Source organism: Falco rusticolus, chromosome 8, assembly GCF_015220075.1.
Source record: "Falco rusticolus isolate bFalRus1 chromosome 8, bFalRus1.pri, whole genome shotgun sequence".
Classification (NCBI taxonomy): domain Eukaryota; kingdom Metazoa; phylum Chordata; class Aves; order Falconiformes; family Falconidae; genus Falco; species Falco rusticolus.
This window is the reverse complement of record NC_051194.1, coordinates 60,942,018-60,969,239: the sequence shown is the minus strand read 5'-3', so window position 1 is coordinate 60,969,239 and position 27,222 is coordinate 60,942,018. Positions and strand designations below refer to the sequence as shown.

At 41.1% G+C, this 27,222-nt stretch overlaps 3 protein-coding genes across 19 annotated transcripts in view; 2 read left to right on the top strand and 1 right to left on the bottom strand.

Moving 5' to 3' along the window:
- PMS1 (PMS1 homolog 1, mismatch repair system component) overlaps positions 1–10,687 on the bottom strand; it is a 47,430-nt gene extending 36,743 nt beyond the window's left edge. For 2 of the 4 annotated variants that reach the window (XM_037398063.1, XM_037398065.1), the window contains exons 1-4: positions 10,624–10,687; positions 7,691–7,844; positions 2,699–2,881; positions 508–610 (exon numbers count right to left, since the gene is read on the bottom strand). In XM_037398063.1, the coding sequence (XP_037253960.1) occupies positions 508–610; positions 2,699–2,881; positions 7,691–7,822 (418 nt within the window). In that variant the 5' untranslated portion in view covers positions 7,823–7,844; positions 10,624–10,687. Of the gene's footprint in view, positions 1–507; positions 611–2,698; positions 2,882–7,690; positions 7,845–9,325; positions 9,597–10,425; positions 10,575–10,623 lie in introns of those variants that run through there. The other 2 variants (XM_037398066.1, XM_037398064.1) reach the window with 2 other exon arrangements.
- A 35-nt stretch (positions 10,688–10,722) lies between these two features.
- On the top strand, positions 10,723–18,074 carry ORMDL1 (ORMDL sphingolipid biosynthesis regulator 1). 5 transcript variants are annotated; one of them, XM_037398083.1, is made up of 4 exons: positions 10,723–10,814; positions 12,330–12,510; positions 14,882–15,033; positions 16,520–17,826. In XM_037398083.1, exons 2-4 carry the CDS (start codon positions 12,337–12,339, stop codon positions 16,653–16,655), a joined length of 462 nt encoding a protein of 153 aa, XP_037253980.1. In that variant the 5' UTR covers positions 10,723–10,814; positions 12,330–12,336; the 3' UTR covers positions 16,656–17,826. The 5 variants fall into 5 exon arrangements, with proteins under 5 accessions (XP_037253980.1, XP_037253976.1, XP_037253978.1 ...); XM_037398079.1 differs by having other exon boundaries at positions 10,738–10,814; positions 11,587–12,510; XM_037398080.1 differs by lacking the exon at positions 10,723–10,814 and adding an exon at positions 10,926–11,109.
- A 56-nt stretch (positions 18,075–18,130) lies between these two features.
- On the top strand, positions 18,131–25,685 carry OSGEPL1 (O-sialoglycoprotein endopeptidase like 1). 10 transcript variants are annotated; one of them, XM_037398074.1, is made up of 8 exons: positions 18,131–18,297; positions 18,947–19,172; positions 19,830–20,217; positions 21,184–21,388; positions 21,472–21,620; positions 22,136–22,266; positions 22,414–22,485; positions 23,527–25,685. In XM_037398074.1, exons 2-8 carry the CDS (start codon positions 18,961–18,963, stop codon positions 23,618–23,620), a joined length of 1,251 nt encoding a protein of 416 aa, XP_037253971.1. In that variant the 5' UTR covers positions 18,131–18,297; positions 18,947–18,960; the 3' UTR covers positions 23,621–25,685. The 10 variants fall into 10 exon arrangements, 9 of the variants coding, with proteins under 9 accessions (XP_037253971.1, XP_037253967.1, XP_037253966.1 ...); XR_005105814.1 differs by lacking the exons at positions 18,131–18,297; positions 22,414–22,485 and adding exons at positions 18,562–18,784; positions 22,532–22,608 and having other exon boundaries at positions 18,936–19,172; XM_037398070.1 differs by lacking the exon at positions 18,131–18,297 and adding an exon at positions 18,563–18,784.
- The last annotated feature ends 1,537 nt before the right edge of the window (positions 25,686–27,222 follow it).

Below are 27,222 nucleotides of genomic sequence, written 5' to 3'. Positions count from 1 at the left end.
CACACAAACACTCAGAAGGATTTCTAGCGACACACCCTTCCTGCAGGTTAGAAAGAAGTGTGACTTTGCTTCTTCCTATAGCCATGCTGCTTCCAGCAAATTCTTTGTATAGCAGCAGGGCAACTCCTCCTCCTTTGAGCCAGGGTTTCGCTACGCAGAGAAACATTGTTTTGGTCCTGAACAAATCTTTCGTATACTTATATAGTAGGTCTGCCTGGACCTGGGGCACTGAATTTTTAGAGCTTTTATTTCTGCTGTCAGGTTGAAGAAGTGAGTCAGAGAAGGAGAAACTAGTCTGTAATTACTATCTAAAGCAATTTCCAAGACCTATTATATCTTACAATAACAACACTCTCAGTTGACAGACATAAGGCAAGAAATGTTTACAGCTGCAAAGATTTAACACTCAACCTTCAAGAACCGAACGGGTATTTCAACATCAAATTGAGCTTCAGAGAAACATAAAATACTTCTGTCACAGTGCAGCACCGAACAGTGATATCCTACCTTGCCCAAGATGGGAAGGCTTTTTAGAAGTTACATGCCCATTGCTATCCAAAGCGTACTGAGTGCTGAAATCATCATCAGCTGTCTTTGTTGTGATCAAAACCTGAAACGAGTGATTTTAAAAATATTATGTTAATCAAGGATTCACAAAGTTCAGAATGAGCTTAGATAAGCTTTGCTACCACTCTTACCACTGCTCTATTTTAGTCACCACAATTACATTTTTTTATAAAATGTTTCTTATAGTCACAGAAACGTTCTGTTATTACTCAGGTTTTCATCCATTTAACTAAAAGCTATGCATTTCTATCACACTAATACACAAAGCACACCAATTCCTGCTACCTACAACACACAGTCCTGTGTCTTCTATTCTAACACAGCTTAAATGAACTACTAAATCAACTGGTAATTTTGCATTTTCATCCTCGATGAGAGAAGGCATACTATGACAACTTCTTAAATTCATGTGAGATTCCACAAACATTACTACTACTATCAAAGAAACAGTGTATTATCTTTCCATACCCAAACACATCCAGCAATCAGTAGTAGCATGTTTTGTAAGCTACTAAGGTAATACACAGACCGGCTTTAGCAAGACCAGTCATAAACTAGAAGGTCAACAAAACTATGATTCCCAGAGTTCAGGTATCAACATTTTAAACAATAGGACCACTGCACCACCTGAAACACACAGAGGTTATCACACATAACAGAGCTTTAGGATATTCGGGTTTATTTTAGTATCTCATGTGAATCATTCAGAGTTCAGCCATGCCTCTGGAGAGAAAAAAAACCCAGTAACTGATTAATCGGAAACGACAATATTACAGACCTACTTAAGGGCCAATAGTAAAGTTCCCCTTAAATGAAACTACAGGGGGCAGTTTGGGTAGGCATAAGGCCATTAATGCCAGGAATGTTTAATTAGCATAATTACTGATCCAAAGATTAAAATAATACCTATTAAAGTACTTAACACACTCAGGTCACCTCCCATCTCTTAGGAAATGTACTGTAGAGCTGATTAAAAGCTCAGAACAGATGGCATTCTGCTCTGATAACTCATTAGAAGAAACCAATGATTGAGGTCTGTCATCACCTGCCAAAACACCAACACTTTTAAAAGCATCTTTGGAAATCTCCATCCAAACATGCAACCTGCTCCTGATTAGTGCAACGCGAATGTAGCCCAAAGTAGCAAGGAGTCAAGCTCTAACACCTCCTCTGACCTTGACAGTTGACGGTTCCAATCAGACACATCCAATCAGTGTCATCTTGCAGGATCTAATCCTTGACATACTTCGAAAGAAGAATCCAAAACTTAACCTTGGTGCAGCATGAATACAGAAACGCAGAGCACAACGTAACAGGTAGATGCTGTGCCCTTCACAGCCTGAACAATTTCCAGATCATTTTGAACAAAATTACTTTCAGTCAACAAGTCAAACCCTAAGTACCAGTCCTCTTAACACAAACATATGGATCAGACTCAGCTAGGCCAGGGAGCAGGTTCCTGTTTACTCATACAGACAACAAAGTTTGTGCAATTGCAGTCATAAACATGTCAAGGAGCAATATGGAGCCCAGCAAGATCCCATGACTGCTGATCACCTAGATAACATCAAGGCAGAAATTGTTACTAGAACAGTAGCTATGTGGGCCATCGGTTCCCTGAAATTATTTCTCCTGGCCACCATCTCCTGCTTCATTTTGATTTGCTCTAATTCAAGTAGCAAACTCAGCCATACTCTTTGACATTGTACTTGCCGAGAACACTAAACAGAGTAAGCCGGTGTTCTAAGGAATCATGTATCTATACACGTATGTATAAGGAATCATGTGTCTATACCCTGATATAAAAGAGAAGGAAACGCTAAGCAATCTGTCTCTGACCTATTCTGCCCGAGGAAAATAGAGCACTGCTGTGACCAGCATGACAGAAAGGCAGGACTGGTACTAACAAGGAATCCATACTGCTTCCTGACCCTACAACATGACTTCTGGGGAAGGGATGGGAAAGGCATCACATACACAAGCCAAACTTTGCAAAAAATATCCCTGGCAGGCTGCTAGAACAATTTGTGTCTTTGCACTGATCTTTTAATAACACTTTCACAAATACATATTTTAATAAAAAATAAACAATCACAACAAAAGACTAGATACATTTATAGCAAGTGCTCACCTCTGATATGCAGCAAATTGATCCCAAAGCTTCCCCACGGAAACCGTATGTTGTCAAGCTTTCCAGGTCCTCAGAAGAGCTTATTTTTGAGGTATAGTGTTTAATTGCCATAACTGGAACATCAGCAACCTTGATTCCATTGCCATTGTCTCTTACTTCTATTTTGTTAAACCCATAATCCTCCTAAAAAAGAACAAAACACAATGGACCACTAAACCAATGAATAAGACACAAGTTTAAAGCAACTAAGGTTACAGCTTCCAGCCATCCAGATAAAAGCAGGAGGTTTGCTTATTTGAAGAAACTGAGCAACCATTAAATGCCTCTGTTAAAAAAAACAACAACAACAAACAAACAAAACCCAACAGCAAAAAACCCAAGAATGTTAAAGATAGTAGTGACGGCTTCTCTGATTAAATAATATAATTCATACCCAATGGACTGGAAACAGCATGTTAATATAAATACAGTGAAATTAAAACAGGAATTAAGTGAATTTATTTTGAACTGTGATGAAATTTGCAAAACCTAAGCTCAGAAAGGGATCTACACAGCTGGAAAGCTAAAGACTTTTTTACCTCTTTTCACTTTTCTTACCTATTTGGTATCACTTTTTTTGAAATCACCACAAATGCAGCTCTGTATCCATTCCATTACAGTCAGCGGGCCCTCACTTAGTACTGTTTTCAACTCTCTCAATTTAAGTGATTTCACTACTTCAGTAGTTTTTCAGTTCCCATGTTGTATCTCAATACACAGAAGCTGAAATTCTAATGGCAGCAAGGCACAAATGGGGCAGAAATAAGGAAGCTTATAAAGAGGTACAATGCTTTACAGAAAGAAATAGAGGTCCTAGAGGCTCTTTCAAAAAACAGCTTTCAAAGAAGCAAACTTCAAACTTTGAGATTTACCTTTACATATATGCGACCCGTATTTTACTGAATTCTAATGTGAATACATCATTTCAACAAGCATGAGCATAAAGAGGGTAAAATTCTGAAAATCCAGATAATTAGGACAGCAAAATGAAAGATGGAATTCAGGTTCTATAACATCTCAAATAGGTACAGCAAACAAATGCTTCCTTCAAGGTACATTATAATCTGCACACGTAACTTGCACCCAAAAGAATCACAAGCCATGAGAAGAAAGTAATCAGAGCTGCAGGATCACTAAACTAAACTTCTTTTACAGAAGCATGTCTGGCTCTTTGACGAGATTATGACGGAACATACAGAAGAATGTGCTGTAGTGTATAATGCATCTAGGAGACCTTAAAACTGTTTTTGCTTAGAAAGAGTATCTTGAATCAGTGGCTCCCACCACTGATGCTGTACAGAGCACGTGATGGTTGCTCACAGAGAGCTGATGATCAAAATGAACTAACTTTGTTGTCCCACCTGGGCATGTACTGAAAACAGTTATGACAAGGTATTTTCAGGGTTATTTCTTGAAGTAAAAAAATAACGCAATTAAAAACAAAAGGAAGGTACCTACAGATACTGTCTGTATTCACGTATCATCTGTATTAGGAACCATCAAAAGCCTTTGAGGTAGGCACAGAACTATATAGATATTTAATTAACTGATACACAATAGAAATGTGGGTACCTTTCACTTTCTGCATTAATGAACGGTGCTAAAGTTATCTTCAGGTGAAAAACAATGCTTTTGCTAATATACAAGTCAACCTCGTACTGGAAAGCAAAACAGAACCTAAGCAATACACCATAACCGAACAGAAAAAACACATAAGGAGATATAAACGGGAAGCCACCTACCCCACTTCTGTCTGTAGTAATGGAAGGATTAAGCACTTTGCAAGGAACCCCTATTTTCCATTCCAATTTTTACTTCCAGACCACTTAACTGCTTAGAAAAAGCGACATTTATCTTCTTCAACCGGAATCAAAATGTTACATGAATGATTCTCTATTTCTTTTCTGCTATTACTCATTTTTCCTTCCACACATTTTACTTAAAATTTTACAGGGCGTAAACTTGGTATTCTGTAACACCTTCCACCATGCTACATGACCTAAATACTACTGAGTTCGTGATCCCATGTAATGTTTAAGTTGCTTTACCAGATCACTAATGCCAAACCATATGGTTCAACTTCCTCCTCTTTCATTCGTGACTGCACAGTCCCATCTTTGCTTCAGCTACTGTTACTCAGGAGGACTCTAAGGGCAATCCAGCTTATTAAATTGGCACAAATAATCCACTTCTCTTGCTGGGTTACTCTTCTTTTGCTTAGCAAGATGAATGGGTCACGACAGGCAGAAATGCCTAGCAATGTCATACAGATGGATGTAGGACTTTGCTTTTCAGGCAGCCAGATAGATTAGGTGTCCAGTGAAATCTCACCCCAAGCTAAGCTTCCTCTGAGAAGGTTCTAAGGATTAAAGCTCCCACTTCACGCACTGGAAAAAAAAAGGTGCAGAAATGAGTGTCTGCCTTTTACAACAGCTGTTCTGTGTAACAGTAGCAAACCTGTAGCTAAGATTCATCATTTCCGAATCCCAACTTTGCTCCAGCTACTAACACAGGCTTTTGCTCATCTTCTCCATGAATTAAAATATGCAGGTCTGGGTCAGACTGTGCAGATTATTCTCATAAATTCCTGTTGTTAGAGGTAAATCAAGGAGACTGACAGACTGATGCCTGTGGAGTTCCTTAATCTATATATAAGCAATTATACTGCTGCATCAGTGGTCTTTAGCATACTTTAACCTGAAGCCAGGACACCATGTCAAGAATAGAACCATCATTCTATATATGTTTAATGCACAGACATGCCACAGAGGCAGTTGACCCTGCTGCTGACAACAAGGCAAGCTGCACCACGTTCGTATTTCTAAAAGCAACAAAGCTGAAGTTCAAATAATAAACAGATAGCACTCAACACCTTACAGAAAGGCCACAGTCAGTTTTTAATCAGATGACTGGCTTCCAGCTGTAATTAAGGTAGTATCACATTATCTAAAACTAAATACAGGCTGATGTTTTTTCCGGTGTGGTGTAAAAGCTAGTTCATACAAAGTGCAATCCACTCACTTACATCAGCTACTGCAGCTAACATAAATAAAAACACCAGCCAAAGCTTCCCACTGCAACTGATTACTGCCACAGTTTCTACCTGAGCATCATTCCACCTGCAGGTTAACTCCTGTCTGTCTCCAAAAAAGCCATTTCTGCCTTTGTTTAGGTAAACTGGGTCTGAATGAATCAGCTAGTTTTCCTAATCCACCTGGAATAAAATAAAACAATGAAAATGCTGCAAGTTTCAGGCAAAAACATCAACTGTAAAACGAAATGTCAAACTTTCCACTCTCTGTTATGCTTTTGAGCTCATCTGGAGTCAATGTGGTTGCTGAGGTCTATTATGTGGTTGACCTTATTTAAATTTCACGCAATAAAAATAGTATTTTGATAAAAAATATTCTTATAAAAAAATCCCAGAAAAAAATCCACTGTTTTACAGTATTACTGTGTATAGTTGTGCAAAGTGCAGGTTTTCTCTTCTTCCCTAGTACCCACAGAAGATCAGCAAAACTCGTTTACTCACTGACAACCTGTGTAAAGCTGGGTTTGCTTGTTTTAGCCATACTGTCATTTCGATTGGTCTGAACTGACAGAGGATGTAAGAGCAGTGCCTATGACTCATGCACTGGAAATGGTTGAAAATTCTCTTTTTAATTGATTTGGGACCTCTCACTATGGAAACAGCTGGTTACTGCACTGTGAAACCCACGCTGATTAGAGGGCTTTCTCCTCTGGCCATCTGCATGGCTCTGTATTGTAATCCAGTAGAAGAGACAAGGTTTATTCTAACAATTTTTGAAGGCTCTAAAACTTTCTGTTGACTTCTTGCAGTTATCGATTGGTTCATAGCATCTGATTCTGATACCCTTAGCCTCAGAACTGTGCACACACTACTCACTTTGCAGTTACTTATGAAGAAAGATACTACACAGTCTAAATATTGAGAAGACAGAGGTCATCACAGACCATAGTGAAGACAGAGTATCTTCAGCTCACCTAAGGCAAATAACAAATAAGCATGTTCCTCGACATCTGCAGGAAACCATACTCAGATGGAAAACATTTGAGACTCGTTCAGAAAAGACAAGTGACATGGACAGCGAAACAAGCAAAAATTGAATTGCCCTCCTAATTAAGAATGTTTGTCTATCAGTTTAAGAATAGCTTATACATTCACCGTTATTGGCAAGAAAGGAAACTGGATGCACTTCTGGATACAGCCACTTACACAGACTGTAACAACTCTTTCTTACTAGTAGGAGACAGTGCTACTACACAGCTGTTGACAAAAATACTGCAGAAATACTCACGGCAGCAAGAAAAGCCGATCAATTAGCTGTTTTACCAATTTGTGGGGAAAAAAGCACAAGTTCTTTATGTAAGCAGTATTTTCTTTTTTCAGAAACTGTCCTTGAGTGATATGCCAACTTTTTTTTAACATCTTATAAAAATAAAATTTTAAAAGTAGCCAGAGTTCACCATGCTAATTAGGGACCATGTGGTAATTTGTATTACAACAATATCTAGCATGGCCATCAACCTTTTCCATTGTTTCCATTTTCACCTTCCTGACCATATATTGTGATAAGCATTAAATATGCCAGTCTAGCAGTGAAACTTAAGTCCAATATCTTTTAAAACAAGCTCTTAGTCAGAAAAAGTGATTTATAAGTAGGAAAAGGAGAATTGAAGTAGTTGGCAGTTCTTTCCCCAAGATAGCAGAGAAGCACAAATATGCCTTACTGTTTCAGTGGGGCCTCAAAATCATCAATGGAAACTGACTTTGGATCCTTTTTATTAGAGGTTAAAATATGTATGTATAAATATTATTAATATCCTTCTGTTCTCCAAACAATAGACTAAAAAATACCTTTGCAGTGGAACAACTTTCCTTGCACCTTATTTTACATCCAATTCTTTGTAAGAGAAAGAAAGAGGACTTACCAGTTTAATATCAATATTTGTGGCACTGGCATCCAAGGAATTTTCTATCAGCTCCTTCACCACGCTGACAACAGATGTAATCACCTGAGAACTTGAAAGGAGACAAATAGTCTCTGCCGACAGCTGTTTCATAGTGGAACAAGATTCAGAGAAGCTGCATAGAGAGGTAACAGAAAAAGAACATAAAAGGCACATTACAAATACACTAAATACATTACAAATTTCTAAGTAAGTGTTTCACAGCAATTTTCAAATGTAGGCAAAAAAGGACATTACAGCTGAAGAGTCAAAATTTCAAGATAAAATAGGACCCAGCTTCCTCTGCAGTCAATGGGAGTTTGACGTATGGAAGAAACAGAACACAGGTCTAGACTAGAAAACATTTATTTTAAATAAAGTTTTTCCTTAGAAGTGTAATCTAAGAATTCAGGGATATACTGAGCAAAACAATGTATCATTTCACATTTACGTAGTTATCTCCTCTAAACTATTACAACATGTGGATCTGATCGTGCAATTACAACAGAGGACAGGCTGGTAATGCAGAGTGCTACTCAGAAACATCTTCAAGCTAGAGTATTTACCCAGCATCAGGTCTAATTCCAGCATTGACCAAACAAAAAAAAAAAAAAGAAAACTACAAAAAAACCCCCATAAGTTTTTATTCTTTTCTTAACTTGCTTTTTGTGTGGGACTTTTTGTTTTGGTTTCTTTGATTGGTTGGTTTGCTGTTGTTGGGGTATTTTTGTGGGGTTTTTTTTTGGGGGGGGGTTGTTTGGTGGTGGTGGTTTGGGTTTTTTTTCCAAATTCCTCACATAATTTTTCCCCCTACATTTAAAATTTATCAGCTCAGCACTGCTGTGTTGCATGTATAATTCTGAGTACACACAAATTCACGGAAGAAGTACAACCTGAGGGTAACTGTTTTGGAGTTGGGAAGGAAGTGAGGAGGAAGCACAGTGGTGCTGAGGCAGAAGTCATGTTCAATGGCAACGCAATCTACTGGCAATAATTAAAACCAAAAGAAAACCAAGAAACTTTTGAATTATTGCCTTTCTGATCTGACTTACTGTGTGCCCCTCAGGCACGTTAGTTTGTTTCTGCGTCTCTGTATCTTCCACGAGAAAACAAAGAAGCCTCATTATTATACGCCAATGGATTTCTTTTTTTTTATCACTGAAAACACTTACAAAGAGTTATAAAGTTCCTGCGGCATTATAGACACACTGTACCATGAAGAGAATGTAAGTGGATCTGCAAATTTTTGCATGCATTCCCATTTAAGTACCCAAGTACACACAACTAACCAAGCTCCAGAAAAAATCTCTGTCCATCCTTGTAGCCTGACACAAAGAACTCAACCCTAGTTTTTCACGCATATGAGAATGGGGGGAGAGAGAGCATTGCTAGACAGCTCTTTACACCTCAAGAACGGTTCAGACTCGGTTTCTTCTCTCCACAGCAGCACTCTTTTACTAGGTTGTTATGTAATGTTATTTACATTTAAAGGCAGACAGTCCCAGCAATCCTGGTTTCCCCATCGGTTCAGTCCGAGCTACCCGCTGGAGCACACACAGATCACACGCCCAGCACCCATCCCAGGGATATGAGCACGTGCAGAGGAATGGAACAAACCCAGATTTCCTCCTGACGCAGTCGGGACACGGTGCAGGACTGCAGCCAACACACCAGAGCACAACTACCCTCCAAGGTATTTGAGGCTGGTACAACAATTACAGGACACTTCTCTGCCTTGATATCCTTCTAAAGACTGCCACTATTTAAAGATGAAGCAAAAACATGGTTACTTGGAGGGGGAGGTACAGTGTTTTGAAGAAGCAGCAGCATTAAAACTTTCCTAAGAACAGAGGTTGCCCCTTGTTATTTCCATTCCAACAGGAACTGGGCATTCAGATGTTTTGGTAAAAAGCCCTGACAAATGAGTTTCAAACAAAACTGACAAACAAGAGGAGCAAGGGAAGAGGCGTGTTGTTGAAGCCAGATCCATGCCAATGGTGTACGCGCTCTCGGTGAGGCGGGCCTCCTCACACATCCTACCGGACTCCCGTGTCAAGTGCTTCGTGATTTACTCACAAGTGCCATACGGGAGTGGGATATTTTTATCAGAGGATACTAAGGCATGGGAGGGTCTTACAACAGATGCGCTGCAGGTCCCAAACACCAGTTCCCCATGAGGGGTGAGGGCCACAGGCGGTCTGGAAGGGCCCCGGCTCCTGGCAGGGCCTGCCCGGACCCAAGCGTGGCCAGGCCAGCCGCACTGGTGCTTCATACCGATGGAAACACACCCAAACCCTGACACTTTCAGCTAAAAAAAAACATATTCCAGCTCAAGCCACATTACTACTACAACTGGTCACCGACCAGATGTATTATAAGCCGTGCTCAGAGGGAAGGCACAGTGTTCCCTGTGTTTGAGCACCATCACTGATGCAATCTCTTCACCCCCTCTGCAGAGCCGGGCGCCTCAGCGAGGGGGGCTCTCTGGACGGCTGTAACCCCCTGCCATCAGGTAAACTGCGAACACCGCCGCCCCAGCCCCCCCGCCGGCCCCTCAGGGATCCCTGGGGCAGCCCCCGGCCGCGCTCCGGCAAACACCCACCCCAGGAGCCCCCGGCCCACCCGCAGCCGCTGCGGTAACACGGGGAGAGGAGCCGCTGGCGGAACCCGCAGGCGGTCACCCTGGGGCTCGCCCAAACCGCACCAACCGTCCGCACCTCCCTGTTCCGCTTTTCACGAAGAAAAGCCCGGGGCGCCGCGCCGCGCCAGGCCCCGGCTCGGGCCTAGGCCCCGGCCCCGGCCCCGCGGCGGCAGCAGTTCCCACCGCGGCGGCGCTTTGCCGGGGCGGGTGGGCAGCCGCCGGGGAGCCGCCCCGCTCCGCCTCCCGCCAGCCGCAGGGCCCCGGGCTGCGCTACCTGCGCCTCCGCGCCGCCCCCGCTCCCGCCGCCACCACCACCGCCGCTGCCGTGGGCGGTGCGGGCCGCCCGGCCCCTCCCCGCCGCTCCGCTCCCCGCCGCCGCAGCCCTGCCCACCGGGCGGCCGGCGGGCTCTACCCGCGGCCCGCGCTGCGCTGCTGCTGCTCGGCGGCCGCTGCGGCTCCGGGAAGGTGGGGCCGCGCCCGGCAGGCGGAGGGCGGGGGGCCGGGGGCCGGCGCAGGGGAGCAGGCCGCGGGGCGCCGGGCACGGCGCTGAGGCGAGCGGCGGGGCCCGGCTGGCCGGGTTCTGCGGGGGGCGGCGGGCGGTGTCCTGGCGGCGAGGGGGCTGCCCGCCGGGCCAGGCAGTAACGTGGGGGGAACCGGGGAGGGGGCGGTGGGCGATGCCGGGGTGTGTGCCTGCCTAGGTGCTCGCCCGCCAGCGGGGCTGCGTCCCAGGGGCAGAGCAGGCTGGCCTCGCCCTCCCCAGGTAAGGTGTGCCCTGCACACGCACCTTTTGAAACACTTTGCGACGAGTATGGATTAAAACCGGCGGGTTTGGTTTCAGCTTTGTGGCATCTATTTCTAGTCGGCAGCCTACTGTTCATATTGCAAAATATTTGGGTGTTAGAGTGCCTTGCAGCGCTGAGCAAGTATAAGAAACAAACTTCTTACCAAGAGCAAGCTGGTTTTGCTTGGTTAAACAGTGCTTTGGCAGGCTGGAGTTAAAAAGTCTCCATCCCAGTCCCATAATGAACGTAAATATTCTCAGAGATCATGTGAGTATGAAGTATGCAAAGATATGTTCTTTTATAACCATCGTTACAAATTCTAGTACAACAGGACGAGAGTGTCACCTCCAGTAAGTTCCGTCTATCTCCTGAGGAACGCAGGGATGTGAAATCCTTCCGTGTCTCTCCGTGTATGTCTGTCACTTAACGCTTTTCAACCTATTCGCTAATTTCAGCCAGGTTTGAAAGATGGAAATTTCTGTCTGAAAACTGACAGACGGGGACAGGAGGGAAGCCCGAAATCTGCGCCCTGCCGCAAGCAAAGCAGGCATAGGGAAGTGGTTGACTCACCATCCCTGGAGGTATTTAAAAGATGGTGTGGATGTGGCACTTAGGGACAAGGTTTAGTGGTGGACCTGGTAGTGTTAGGTTAACGGTCAGACTCGATTGTAAAGGTCTTTTCCGACCTAAATGATTCAATGATTCTGTTCTGTGATTCTATAATTTAGTCCTTGTTCGTTCTTTCTAGTGGTAGGTGGCTGGGCAGTTGGTATATGCAGAATTCTTTACTAGCCATTACGTGAGCCAGAAACAGGAGGAAAATTGTCTGATATGGGAAGTGGTAAAGAACTGTGGATACTGTTGTGGTTGGAGAGAAGGATTTGGTTTCTTACAAGTTTGCAACTTCAGCTTCTAACAGCATAGCTTGATGGTTTGTGTTTTCAAATGTCCCTTCCGTAGCAAGCTTGTAGGTTTCAATTATTTGGGCTTTTTTTAAACAAACAGTTCCCCACAGCCACCGTGTACTGACTTCTCTGTAAGCCATGCTTTGACGATCTTGAGGTATGTCTTGGCTAATGCAGTGTGTTCCTTCCAGACCTGCTTACTTACAACAGGCTTTTCCCAAATTAAAAAATTGAATGTGTTAAGTAGTTCCCTGTAACAGTACTCTCAGTCTTCAAACAGATCTGTTTTATAGGGTAAAAATGAACGTAGGAGTTGCCCACAGCGAGGTAAATCCAAACACGCGGGTGATGAACAGTCGTGGAATGTGGCTGACCTATGCGCTGGGAGTCGGCATGCTGCACATTGTCTTGCTCAGCATTCCTTTCTTTAGTGTCTCTGTTGCCTGGACTTTAACAAATGTCATTCACAACCTGGTAAGTACCCTCTCTCGTAACAAAATTTTAGAAGTTTTTCATACTTGTTAATTTTAGTAGCAGGAGAAAAGAAAAATAGCCAGGCTGTATGGATAATGAAATCCAGCTAGTAAAAATACCATCTCTGCTTGGCCTATCCACAAATGAGTTTGCTGTTTACATGATCACTATGGGTTTAAATACAAGAGATGTGAAATACTCCTTACATAGTTTATCTATTCTTCTAAAAGGCACTTAATTAAGCAAACGTAAAATCATGATGCAAACAGGCTTTTACAATGCTTTGTATATTATTAGAGAGCTGTGTTGAATCCATAAAATACCTTACATTTTTAGTTCTCGGATATTATCTGCTAATGTTTCTACATAGATCTGTTAGTATCCCAAAATGTTTAATTTCAGCACTTTGCCTGTGTATTTGGACAGAGACATTTGTGTTCTTTTTCTTCTCACTTTGATTTCTGGTCAAGCTAGATAGATTTTAGCTCAGAATTATTTCAGCATACAACTTTGTCACTAGACATGACATACGAAAGATCTTACTTGAAAGCAGTGAGAACGACTGGACTACCTTGACCCAAGCCCTGAAACCATTTGTCACTGAGTGGGTCGCGATTTGCACGGTAACTTCTGTATGCAAAAGGATTTGGAAGCTGAAGACCTTTACAATCTTTGTTCCTCCACTCCCCAGGATACTATAATTTTGGTGTAATCATTTAAAGTAATGCAAGTATGTATATTGGTCCTGCCAAGCTTAAAGACGAGAGGGCCGTAATCCAGCAGTTTACCTCATACTTGAGGTTTGCTACCTCAGCTTTCTAAGACTAAGAGCAAAGGAGTCGTAACAAAAAGATAGCTTCTTCCTTATTTAGGAAAATGATAGTTCACTTTAAAGGCTGAGGTTGGATAGTGTTGTCTTGAATCCTGTAAAAATTTTTGTTTTGTTTAAGCTTTTTAATTTTGTAGATAGATTTAAAACTAATAGGGGGATTATAAGCGTCATTAGAGCATTTTGTAGGTTATCTTTGACAGCATCAGACATGCCTGACTTCAGAAGATGTTGGCAGAGACAAGTATTACTAAATATTTCCCAAATGCCTTACCAAATTCATTGCAAGCAGCTATAATGACAACAGGGATGAGAGCATGCACTGGCAACTAGTTTTCTACTCAAACACTAGAAGATGAGTATAAACTGCTCTTTTGGGTATTTTAGCATTTAAATGGTACTTTTTTGGAAACAAATGCTTGAATGGTTAGACAAACAAAAAAAGTCTTGGATTTCCACTAATGGAAAACTCTTAGCTGACCTTGAAAGCATTTTTGGTGGTCCTTTCTGCAGATCACAGTGTGAAATAGAATATGTAGGAAACATTGGATCTGTCCCAAAAGTGCCTTTTTGGTTAAGTTATTAAAACTGAAATGATGCAAACATCACAAATCAAAGAACTAGGCAAGCAAATTCATTCTCTTAGGTTAATAGGCCTCTGGTTAGGGGGATATTCCAAGAAGAAGTGGAAGAAGAGATAAAGGGACTTGCGGAAATTTCACCTCTTTTACAAGAATTCGGAAGAAATGTGATTTTTCTATTTAAAGCTTTCTATAACAATTTCTGTATGTGCATGAGAGAGAGCCTGAAAGAAAGAAAAGGATGTCTTTGATATTTTATGATAGAGACACTTGCTTGGTGTTGGCGTGCTCTTTGATAGAAAACAAATGTTTATTAAAACTGGAAGAGGGCAGACTGCCCTATGTGAAATCAGTGGGTCCAAATTTATCTTTTGGAACAGACCAGACATGGCATGCTCCCATCAAACAGAAAAAATCACAGATAAAGTCCAGTGTGGTTAAGGAGGAGCAGTGAAGAGATGGACTGATGGTATTCAACAGATTGCTGATCGTCAGCTTCTGAGTATATGAAGCTGGTGGGGAGCTGAGAAAGCTTTCAGAAGTTCTTGTAATATTGCCAGGATCCGTAGACAGATTTTTGCTTTGCTCAGACTCTATCTCATAACTCAATTAACACTGTGTTAGGAAAGTGGTAATACAAATCTGCAGCCCTAAACTTGTTACAGCGCTTGATAAAATTCTGTTGATTTCACACATTTTTGCCACGTAATGTAGAAGACAAGGCAGTGGCCTGATGTCACATAGACTTTGGCTTTAATTCTGACTGTGCCACTGACAGCACAATCCCAGGCAAATCACTTCTTGTCTCTTCTTTCCTCTTTGATACTTTGTCATTACAGGCTAGCAGCAATTCTGGGTGAGAATTCATTTACTCCCTCTTTACAATGCATTGAAAAATGTGACAATTATAAAAAAAAGTACAGCTAAAAGTACCACTGTATTCACTTTTTATTTTCCCCAGGGAATGTATGTGTTTTTGCATGCAGTAAAGGGAACTCCTTTTGAAACACCTGATCAGGGGAAAGCTAGGCTACTAACACACTGGGAACAACTGGATTATGGAGTACAATTTACGTCTTCAAGAAAATTCTTCACAATCTCTCCTATAATTCTGTGAGTTTGAAACTGTATTTTGGATTGAGTGAGTCATAAACCCATTATTTCAAAAGCTGCAACAAAACGGGTTGTAATTTACATTCTGAAAGTATTTTGTCTCTTTTTTTTTGCTTGTTTGGTCTTACATCACAGAGGTAGGGAGTACATATTTACAGGCTATATAATCAACAGTCTTCCCTCCTGCAGCTTTTGACACTGGTTCACATGCTGAAGTCAAAGTTCGTAAACAGTTATTAATGGGGCAGGTTTTAAAGATTAGAAATGTTGTGAACTGTTAACTCTTGAAGTTCTTCAAGAGACTGGGAAGTCAAAAATATTGACAAGCTACACTAATTGCCTTGCGGTCGTGGCAGCATTTATTAAACAATTGCGGCTTGTGAGTTAGGAGGGGCGTGGCAGTCCTTACTGAAGGGGGTCCAGGATTTTGCGTGTCACTTGCTTTGCACAGATTGCCTTCTCTTTACACTAGTTATGCAAATAGATGAGAAATTCTACACCACCTGTCTCTGTTGACAAAAGTATGGTTGTGTAACTAAAGGAAATCAGATATGCATTTAATAGCCAGCTCTGGAAAGTCTTTCTGTTCTTCCCTAAGGAAGTGTCCACTTGCATGGTGGGGGGAGGGAGGATCCTGCATCGTGTTCAGAAAGTTGGTGCGCAGAGGATAGAAACTGAAAAAATACATATAATGCTCAAAAACAGTCCTCTGTCTTCAAAGATACCTTCTTGCTTTCCAGTGAGAATTTTGGATTCGTAACATTTGGCTACAGTTCTCTTTGTGCGCTAATATTGCATAAGTAGTTGAAAAAACATCTCCGTTTTGCTGGGGAAAAAACCCCAAACCAACAATGCAATAGCCTCATTTCTGTGACTGGTGTTTGCAAAGAACAGGATGAAATTATCGGCTCAAAGTGTAAAGAAGTTTGTAGTGAATTGGATTTTCTGAGGCACGTTTCCTTATTTTGCAGCTGAACAGGTTGTGGACTAGCTTAAAAGAAAAATGGGCTGGAAACATCTGTCAGATGGGAAGCACTTTAAAATCGCGCCAGTCACAGATGTGCTCAGCATAAATGATTTTTGCACAAAAAAATTCAAATGCTTAGTCACTGAGCTTGCTAGGATAGCAGAACTGCAAGTATTTTGGTAACAGATCTTACACTGTTTAGAACCTGTATCATAATTCAGGCTTGTAGCTGCAGAAGTCAGAGAATCCAACCTGAGGGGCGGGGAGGAGTGCTGGAGGAGAATACTAGCTGTGAGTTGCTTTTTAGCACGTTGAGAAGTACTGGAAGAAGAGAATTGGTCCATGATTTTGCTGTAGATGTTCTAGAACCTCAGGTGAGATATTTAATACAGGAATAGATGGGTTGTTAACCAGTAAAATATCACTGATGACTAAAGCACTTTTTTCAGCTATGCTTTCTTTGTTTCTTTTTTAGACAAGGGTGTCATCAGCTCAGCTTGCTCCCTTTTTGCCTTGCAGGTACTTTCTGGCAAGTTTCTACACAAAGTATGATCCAACACACTTTATCCTCAACACAACCTCTCTTCTGACCGTGCTTATCCCCAAGCTGCCACAGTTGCATGGCGTTCGAATCTTTGGCATCAATAAATATTGAGCAGAAGGTCTGGCACAGAGCACCCCTGATGTGGCTACTGCTGCTCCCCAGGAGAAGGAAGAGAGTAGTCTGCTGTGCCGTGTATCTAATCGTATTCAATGAGAGATGCTTTTACACCTGAGATACAGCTCCTGCTTCCTGCAGCATTGTCTGGGATGGAAGCTGGGTTTATAAGAAGATGCCTTCAAATACTTAAATGTGAATTGGAAACCTCTAGAAGAAAGATTTCCATGAACAACTGGGCAGGCCCAGCTCTAAAGTGTAATCCCCACGAAGACTGTGTCTGTGCCTGGCTGACGCAAGTGACTTGCAAGGCAGGTGCAAACAGCTGAGATGGAGAGCAGCGTTTCACAAATACCCAGTCAACAGTAACGCAAACAATAACTTTACGTATAAATCCAGGATCCTGGATGCCAAGGGCTGGCGAGGCCGCCGTCTTAGATTAAGTAGCTAGTTTCTGCTGTATGGATTGTAGGTGGTTGTGCTTGTTATTGCATTGTAAAAGTTTGTCTCACGGTAAATACTGTGACAGGTAGCATAAACTGAAGGTATGCTTCATGCCTTACCTGTTCTTGTGATTTATTATTTTTTTTTTTATTTTGTCACAAAGACCGAAGAAAGTCCTTAACTGCCAGCTCAGGGGATTTCTACATCAACTTGATAGCTCAGTTTATGTACGCTTTTACAAGTCGCTGCTGTTGTGTTTATTTCATTTTGCTTACCAGGATACTGACTTTTCTGTATGTAGATGTGACATTCTGAAGAACTGAGATTTCTTTTAAGGTGTGGATTTTTGACTGTTTCCTCTGATACTTGACCGATGGGTTGTTTTTCAGTAGTTAAGAGTCTTGTAATGGTGGGGGAAAGGGTTGCTGCTGTCGTAGAAGCAGCTCTGTTATAGAGCAACACTGTCAGAACACGTAAGAGAAACTGTGTAGGTCGTAAATTAGAATAGAAGATGAACTAGACATAGGTGAGTAGGCACATCACATGGACTAACTGTATGCTTTTGCAGAAAAAAGGTATAGATAATTTGCATGTCTTGGAAATGTGGAGGAATGCTGTGGTTTAGGGGTGCTGTGTAATACAGAGTAATCTTGTATATGATCGACTCTGGAACTAGAGGGAGGTACATCTATAGCTCTGAGCACTGAGTTCTTGGAAAAAAAGATTAATTTTGAGGTTTACCATATGTCTGCCAGCCAAAACCGGTTCAGATTTAACAGAAGCCACCGTTTAAGACTTGGTTTGCATTTTGGTTGCAGTGACAGCCAGTGAGCAGGAAAAAATTAATAATAAAAATAATAATAATAATAATAATAAAAACAACAAAATAAAAGCCCACGGTGACATACTTCTTTTCTTGCTAAGTTGATGTTGTGGCTATTTACTTTATCGATAAAGATGCTGTTAAAAAAAGGTATTGAGTTATGAATTTTATTTTTTTTTTTTTTGGCGAGAGGAAGTAATTAATTCCTGCTGTTATTTATACAGGAAGTGCTAATTAATTGCACAGTGGTGACCCCCGCCAGGCCGTGGCGGCCCTGTGCGACCCCAGCGGTGTGTCCGAGCGGGCAGGGCCGTAGGGCACGGCGCCGGGGAGGGCGAGGGGCGGCTGCCGGCGACAAATCGCGACACGAAGGTGCGGTGCCGATAGCGGCTGCGCCCGGTGGGGCAGCCGGGACGCGGAGGCGGGGCCGGGGCGGGCCTTCCGCCTGAGCCCAATGCCGGCGGGCCGGGCCGGGGGGCCGGGGGCGGCCGGGGCCTCGGGGGTGGCAGGTGGCTTTAGCGGGTGGCAGGGGGCCTTGGGGGGTGGCAGGAGGCTTTAGGGGGCAGGCAGGGGGCTTTGGGGGGTGCCAGGGGGCTTTAGGAGGTGCTGAGAGGCCTTACTTGGGGGGTGGCAGGAGGTTTGGGGGGGGTGCCAGGGGGCCTTGGAGGGATTCCAGGGGGCTTTAACAGGTGCTGGGAGGCTTTGGGGGGGTGGCAGGAGCAGCAGAGGGGGTGATCCTCCGGCAGCCGGGGGTAGGAGCGAGGGTCTGGCCTGCACCGCGCTTCTGTGGCTTGTGGCCCCCTCTCACGACTGCGAGCAGCTCCGGCTAGGTGAAGAACGATCTTGAAGCATGACTAAGGTAAAAGAAAGACATCAGCTCCAAACTCCTACATTATTTTTCTCTCCTTGGGGCCTTAAATATGACGCCTGGTCATTGATAACTGTAAAAGTAATGCCACCCCTTCAGAAAATCAGGCTTGATTCCCCTCCAGTAATAGCAAACTGTACAGTTCTTTTCCAGAGAGATTTTTAACCATGAACAGCGTTGCCAAAAGCCTTTTGAAATCAGTTCGAGACGGCCGGGCGGCATGGCTGAGAAGCAGCTCTGTTCTCTCTGGAAAACAGCGTTTTCGGAGACTAGTTCTGGGAATAGAGACGAGCTGCGATGACACCGGCGCTGCTGTGGTGGATGATGCCGGCAGCGTGCTGGGAGAAGCGCTGCACTGTCAGAAGGAAGTCCATGTACAGTAAGAATGGACTTCTCCAGGGGCTCTCGCCTTAGTAACGGTTTTGTTTTTATTCTTACTTGTAATGTCATCCATATAAAAGTCTTCTCCAGAAAACTAGGGAAGTGGGTAGGTGTAAAGAGCTGCCCCTCAGGCTACGACACATGCTGCTTGAGGTATTACCAAGGGTGAGGAAAGAAATACTGTGCATTTAACAGGTTTCCTCCAGTATTTTCTTTCAAAAAGAGCCAGATTACTTATCTAGCTTGAATTATAGATTAAATCATTATTACTGTTAAAACCACCAAATGTCTTGACTGGTTTTAAAGGAAAAGTAATCAAACACAGGCATTGGTGGCTGAATAGTGATCTCACTGTTGCTCCCACTATATGAGCTGACGAGGCGTTGTGTATTTTAAGTTACAGACATTTTGGAACAGTGTTGAGATACATTTAAGAGGTATGTGTGCCAAAAAAGGGCAAGTTACATCCTTTTCTGACTTCCCGGTGATGATTATGCTCTCTTCAGTGCATTGATGCCCTTTACACTAAACAATGTGAGAATGTACTAAGGAAACGGGCAGGACAAGGCAAAGTTAAGAGGTGTTTGAAAACTGTTTTTACACCGTCCTCTCTGTTACAAAGTACAAATGTATGGTAATGCTTTGTTTTCACTAGAGCAGGTGGAATAATTCCTGTGGTGGCGCAGCAGCTTCACAGAGAAAACATTGAGCGAGTAATAACAGAGGCGCTTGGTGTCAGTGGAGTTTCTGTACCTGAACTCGCAGCTATTGCAACTACAGTAAAGCCGGGACTTGCGCTAAGCCTGGAAGTGGGGCTGCAGTACAGCCTGAACCTGGTGAACAAGTACCAGAAGCCGTTCATACCCATTCATCACATGGAGGCTCACGCACTGACCGTCAGACTGACACACCACGTGGAATTTCCCTTCTTGGTTCTTTTACTCTCTGGAGGCCACTGTATCTTGGCAGTAGCACAAGGAGTTTCCGATTTCCTTCTGCTTGGACAGTCCATAGATATAGCCCCGGGTGACATGCTGGATAAGGTGGTATTTCCTTACATTAAGTCAATCTAGTTTTTTCTTGGGTTTATTGGAGTTACACTACATGAGGGTAGTGCTCTCGTCAGGGCAGGGATGGTAGTACAGGGCAATGTGAGCTTTATTTAACTTTCTTTTTCCTATTTTGTCTTAAATCTATGGTATTTCACAGGAGGCTGTTAAAAATCTAGGCATAGCATCAGTTGTAACATATGTAAACTAATTACATTTTTAGCAAATGGACAACATCACCAAAACTGGAAGTGTAATCGACACCTGTTATACAAATGAGCTGTATGAATCTGAGAAGATTAATAGTGATATTTTAAAGGATGCTGTCAGGTTTAAAACAATACATATTAAACCATTCCATACTAGTTTTCTTGTACAGTTTGAAAGGCCTGGTTTAGTTTTCAGAGGCACTCAGCTTTCTAGGTCACTGAGTGCAATCTGTAAAATCAGTCACTTACAGCTTCGTTCTCAAACACGAGCAGAGTTTGTAAACAGTATTTGTGTGTATGAATTAAGAAAAGTGGGGGAGCGAGTGGAGTCAGAAAGGGGATCGTTGAAAGAGGAAACCAATTTTGTTCCTGTTTATCTAGTAATACAGTATGGCAGTCCGTGTGTGTTTCCTATAGCATTAAAAATTGGGGAATTAGTTTCCTGCAAAATTCATTGATCCTCGTGTTTCCCCAAATCTTATTCATATTCAGTTATATATATATATATATATACAATTACATGTTTACCCAAATGTATATGCAATTCTAGAATTGCATTTCTAATTGCTCCAGGAAAAAAAAAGGCCCAGCTGGTGTATGTCTTGCCTTTATTGTGCCTTGTTCATCATTTCACTTTGGATTGGATGTTGTGGTGTGTAGTTTTACTGCATGGCCTGCAGCGCAGTGGTGCAGTTACAGGAGGAATTCATTTAGCTCTCTGCTCTGAGTCTGTTGTTTATTCCCTCTGTAGGTAGCACGAAGACTGTCTTTAAGAAAGCACCCAGAGTGCCACGGCATGGCTGGGGGGAAGGCGATAGAGCACTTAGCTCAAACTGGGAACCAGCAACAGCACAAGTTCAGACCTCCCCTGCAACATTACCGTAACTGTGACTTTTCTTTCTCTGGACTTCAGAGCCTTGTCAATAAAGCCATTATACAAAAAGAAAAAGAAGAAGGTATTTTTAAATGAAGTAGGATATAAACCATGGTTTTGCTGACCTATAGTCAGGAAAACCCATTTGATCTTACATTTTTATAGGTATTCAAGAAGGTGAGATCCTGTCCTGTGTTAAGGATATTGCTGCTGCCGTACAGCATGCAGTGGCAGTTCATATTATCCAGCGGACGTACCGAGCCATGCTGTTCTGCATAAAAAATAGCATATTATCATCAAACAATGCAACTTTGGTAGGTATACTTTTTTTCCCTCTTTTTTTATATTTGACTGTATAAAATCATTTGAAGATGCAGGTGCATTGTACTTTCTCCCTTGATGGGCAAGGAAGGTGCCAGTATGTATAACATCGTTAAAACGCCAGGATTAAAGTAATAGTCATATAAATATTTACAATGAAGTCTTTCATAGTTTGGTTTTAAGCTAGAAACATATTTTCTTACCATTTAATTTGGCCTTCTGTAAGAATTTAGGCCACATAATTTGACCTAGTGCTCCCCAATACTTGGCAGCTGTTCTAGTTATAACATGCTTTTATTCAGGAATCCCTTTTAGCATAATAAGCTCACTTGTATTGTTTTCTACTATGTTTTCATCTTCAAAGATATGTATTAATCTTCAAATGTGTTATTTATTGCTGTCTTCAGAACTTCATCTGATAACCTTTTTTTAAATAGGATATTAGTGGAGTGTGATGCATCGGTACTTTTGAGTTAATGCCTTTTCTTCTTTTTAAAACTGCTGTCAGGTTGTATCAGGAGGCGTTGCAAGTAATCAGTACATCCGAAAAGGTCTACAGACTTTGGCAGATACAAATGATTTTGCTTTCCTGTGTCCTCCTCCAAGACTGTGCACCGATAACGGTGTGATGATTGCGTGGTAAGAGTTGTTTCTCTTTGCATGTGTTTCTAGAATGTCCTTTAAAAGTTGACATCAGAGTCAAGAACTTCCATTTACAGTGACTGACCCATGCACACATATTCAGAGAGCTGTGACATGTTTTTACATAATCGCTGTCTTGCTTAGGAATGGCATTGAAAGGTTACGTGCAGGACTTGGTGTTCTCCATTGTACTGATGGCATCCGCTATGAGCCAAAGTAAGTGACTGAATTCTTTATCAGTCTTTTTTTTCTGTTCACCTAGGCACTAGGGTCAATGGAAGTGAAGGAGGGGTAGACTAAAAAGAGTGGAAGCTGACGAGGAGTGTCTTTGTGGTGCATGTAAGCTTTGAAAGTTACCAGCGCTTCCTTTTCAATGGAGTTGTGAAATGCAAATGACTGTGTCTGGCATGGATGTTTGTTTTGGCTCAGAAACTGAACTTACCCTAGGCTGTAACAGGTCAAAACACACTGTTACAATGTAGCAAGCTAAGCTGTAATACACTCCCCCACACATCCCCCCGTCACCCCAGATATGGATCAAAATGCTCCAAGTCAGACTGTGTATTCGTAATACTTAAAATAATGTAACACACAACATCTGATAATACTGATTTTTTTTCATGACTTGTTTGTTAAGTAAGACTTGTTCTATGTATCTAAGTAATCTTATGCTTAAGGCCAAACAAAATTCCAGTATTTCAGAAGTACCAGCTGGTCTTCAAATTGAAATTCTTTTCCCCTTTCCATTTCCAGGAAAAGAGACTTGGAAGGTCTTTGGGGAAAAAAAAATAGTTTTACAATTTGCACATGAAAAATGATAAAATACTCTTCTTCAAGAATAACTTGCATGTCAGTGAATAAAATACTAAGTTTTATTTGCTGTAGACTATACATTCCTGAAGATGAACACAGAGAGAGATACCTGTGAGTCTCTAGTGCATTCCTCAGAAATGCAAAATGAATTCTCAGCTAAAATCAGAATCTAATGTCCCCAAACGATGGCTCTGAAATCACAGCTGTCTTTCCTAAGTTTAGAATGGCTACAAACATGAACATTTCCTCAGTGTAAAGATGTTTCTAGATGTGGCTTCAGATGGACCATCTTATGGTCATATGGCCTTACAGTGCAAGGAATCTGCAAAAATACTGAGATTCCCACGCTCCTTGTAAAAAAAAAGGTCTGTGAATCTGCACATTATGTGATATGGCAGTAACGTTGTTTATTTTTAACAAATACATAATTTTATTGTTTTCTAGAGCTCCCCTTGGAATTGATATTTCAAAAAGAGTTGAAGAAGATTCCATCAAGGTGCCAAAACTAAAAAAGAAGATAGGGTGGCTGGCGTCTTAAAAAGTAACTTAGTAAAGTAAATGCAACTATTAAGTTGCGGTTTCAACGTTGTTGCATTTACTGGCAGTACATGGTTTACAACTGCTGAAAATCACCTGCCAGAGAGATAAATGCTGTGTGGTATCACCAAAATGAGTCCAGTTAACTGTTCCACCAATATCTAGAAGTTGCAGATACTAAAACAATAAAAAAAAAAAATTAAAAGTGCACTTTCTCATAAATTTACAGAAATTAACATCTACATTATTTATATTTTATAACTGATAAGACTCATATATTTAAATATATTATAATTTAACAATATAATATATAATTCATAAGGTTTATAATTTACACTACATGTTAAAAAAATTTCATACCTTTCATGACTGAAAAGGTACAGAAAGTGAACATGAGAGCGCACAGATTTTCAAGGAGATCTGTCTTAGCTGTGCCAGTACAAATTAATTTTACCACTACCAATATTTCTGCTGCTGGTGTGAGAAGCCTATTCTTACTTATACAAAATCACAATGTTGGGTTATAGGGCTAGTGACTTAATTTTTCTCCTTTTTTCATAAACAGCTCAGTAAAACTAATCACAGTGTAAGTGAACTATGTTAGGATGCAAGTTCTGAGGTTTGATGTGAATAATGGGTTCTTTGACCTTGCTTTTGATAATCAGTATAATACACTTTTACATTATTATTCATTGCAGTGGTGTTTACTGGAATAAATACTTCAAGTATTAAGCACCTCTTCAGTAAGTTTTCTCATTCATAATGCATGTTTAAAATTGCCTCCATTTAAATACAAATAACTGCGGTTTGTGGCACAGTTATAAATGAACAAATTGCCTGTTGTTTTAAATGTGGAGGGTTTTTTTCTTTTAACCTGAGGGCAAGATGGAACAAATTAACAAGGTACATGCATTATTTTTTAGTCCAGTATTTAATTTTCAGAAGAAGGTTAATATCCCTCATTGAACAGAAAGCATTGGAAGAGTACATAGTATTTGCTTTTTGTAACGTAGCCTCTGGATTCTCCTTTTCATGGGATTTCAATTACAAGTAATTTACCTTTTGGTAATTTATCTGTATCATTAAGTAGTTTATCTTCTTGGTAATCTATAATTTAATAAATTTTAAGTATCACATTTTATAGGCCCTAACCAGCAGTACATTTATACACCTGGCTCACTGGTTTCAACATAGATTGAAAGACTGGCATTTGTGAAACTAACAGTGAGCAAAACATCCATATTACGCAATCTCTCAGTTATCCCAGTTTTTAGTGCTGGTCGTACCTTCCTTGGGATCAACAAGCCAGTCAGTCTTGCTCCTCAAGAGTCTCTCCCTGCGTCCAAACGTTCTGAACACTGAGGAGGAAGAAATCCCTACATAGCTGTGTTTTGCGATAGAAGAAATGCTGATAAAATCCAACACAGAATTCCCATTAGGGATGCAGCCTTATGAACTGGAGGTGCAGTGGTTCAATCACATCCCAGGCCTCCCAAAACTACTGTTGGTTGGCCCAGAGAGCTTCATTCTAATACCACAAAAACATTTTTGCATGATACTATAAATACAGTTAACAGATCACTATCATGTTTAATCTCAGTTGCGTTTGAGAGTTCGCACAGCAAAGATGATTTTTTTTTTTTTTAATTAAAAAAAAATCCTTAAAGCTCTTCCAGAACAAGTACATGGAAACAATGCCCCAGGTAATTATATTAAAGACTTTTTGAAATATTTAAGTGGGGATGTCTTGTAGCAAGGAATTGGAAGTGCTGTCATGACAGTTTCCTGGCCTATCTCATTAAATCAAATCAACTAGATTACACAGTTGAAAATCTGTGCTTGGTGAGTAGCTATTGATGGCCTTTTGATGAACTGTGATTATAAAGCATACAAGGTCTTGAAAGGTTTGCCCCAATGTCTCATTCTGTACGTGGTTTTTTGATTTGTGGCTGTAATTGAAAGCACAAAGAGAAGTGGTGAAACTGCAGCTTATGCCATTTTGAGAGCAGCTGCTAACACTTCTGAAAGCCTACTTCTATGGTAGGCATGGGATAATCTTGTTTTTTTAAAAAAATCAACAAAATTCAGTAGACTAGTACACTTAAAGACTATACAAAATACTAACTACGAATAATGAAATAGATCTGTAGGACTCTAATGGAATCAAATCTAGTATCGATCAACAACATAGTGCTGAGAGACATTTGGTCTTTATTTCTTGTCTCTTACGTATTATCATACAGGGTTGGTTTGGGTTTTTTTTTCCTGCAGTTAAGAAGCTACAACAATGAAGATGATACACTGAAGAACTCTCAGTCTATTAAAATGTGTATAAAACCAATGGTAGTGTTCACTGCAGGAAGGATTAAAGTATTTAGCTTAATTTGCAGAAAAAGCTTAAAAAACTGTTAGGAAAAGCTTTCTACTTTAAGGGAGGGGAGTAATGGAACACATTACCTATTGAAACAGATTCCTCAATCACTGCGTGTTAAGTGTTAAAGTAACTGTTAATATGCTTTGCAAACAATTCACTCAGAACAAGGCTATAAACTAGTTGTCCTCTGGAGATCCCTTGCAGCCCCCTACATGTTATAATGTATACAATATATACACCGTGTCCTCATGGCTTGTTAACCTTCCGGACATTACTAAAATCCATAGAATGTCATAATTTCATATCAGTTAAGGAGTCATTGTTTTTAAAGCATATTCAATAACTGTAGCAGTCAAACAATTGGTAAGATTTTAAACCTAAAAATAATTTAATCTTGAAACTCTACCTTCATGAAATATGTCTGAATAAGTTTTAGAGTAGTTGGTACAATTGAAAACATTTACTTGGAATGTAATGTATCTATAGCAAGACAAGCAGTTTTCTTACCTGAAATAATACCACCACCGCCTCCTATAGGACATTTTAAAGTTTTACAGTGCTCAAATACGGGAAGGAAAAAAACCTGCAACCACCTTCTCTGCTCGTTTACAACATAAACCTTGGGTTTATAGTGCTTTTATAAAAATATTTTCACATGCTTGAATTTAAAGCATCAAAAACCCCCAAGTTCTTATTTTGATGAACAATGATGTTTTTAATTTGTTTCTACAATTTTTTTTCATTATTTCCAGAAAAAGTAACAACATTATACAAAATAAATGGTTGCATGACATGTAGCCAGCAACCCTGTATGTTTGCCAGTAACTGTACCATATGCATAGAACTTTAACTAGTCTTTGATAGTGTCATTTAATCTGTTAAAAAATAAATATCAAACTGGAATCAAAATACATTTTATTAAGCTACAAAAATCTTACTCCTTTCAAACCTTCATAGTGTACTCAGCAATTTAAGTAAAAGTCAGTCTGAAATCTGAAAGAACTTATATTATTTTTAAGACTAGACTATAGTATCTATATTACCGTGCACATTCCTTACTCCTTCCCATCAAATCCCATCGCTGGAACAGGGTACTGTTCTCTGCTTGGCATATCCACGTCAAACACCGAGCCTTATAGCCAGATGCACGACAGGCAGCCTACAAGGAAGCAGTTACTAATCGGCTGTAAGGATCATTTACATCAACACCCAACTACTTACATCAATAA

Bases quoted from the DNA above. Each gene is read 5' to 3' on its own strand.
- ORMDL1 (XM_037398083.1), top strand. From the start codon at position 12,337: ATGAACGTAGGAGTTGCCCACAGCGAGGTAAATCCAAACACGCGGGTG. The intron at 12,511-14,881 runs GTAAGTACCCTC...TATTTTCCCCAG, and splicing joins CAAATGTCATTCACAACCTG to GGAATGTATGTGTTTTTGCA. The intron at 15,034-16,519 runs GTGAGTTTGAAA...TTTGCCTTGCAG, and splicing joins ACAATCTCTCCTATAATTCT to GTACTTTCTGGCAAGTTTCT.
- OSGEPL1 (XM_037398074.1), top strand. From the start codon at position 18,961: ATGAACAGCGTTGCCAAAAGCCTTTTGAAATCAGTTCGAGACGGCCGG. The intron at 21,621-22,135 runs GTAGGTATACTT...AACTGCTGTCAG, and splicing joins CATCAAACAATGCAACTTTG to GTTGTATCAGGAGGCGTTGC. The intron at 22,267-22,413 runs GTAAGAGTTGTT...TGTCTTGCTTAG, and splicing joins AACGGTGTGATGATTGCGTG to GAATGGCATTGAAAGGTTAC.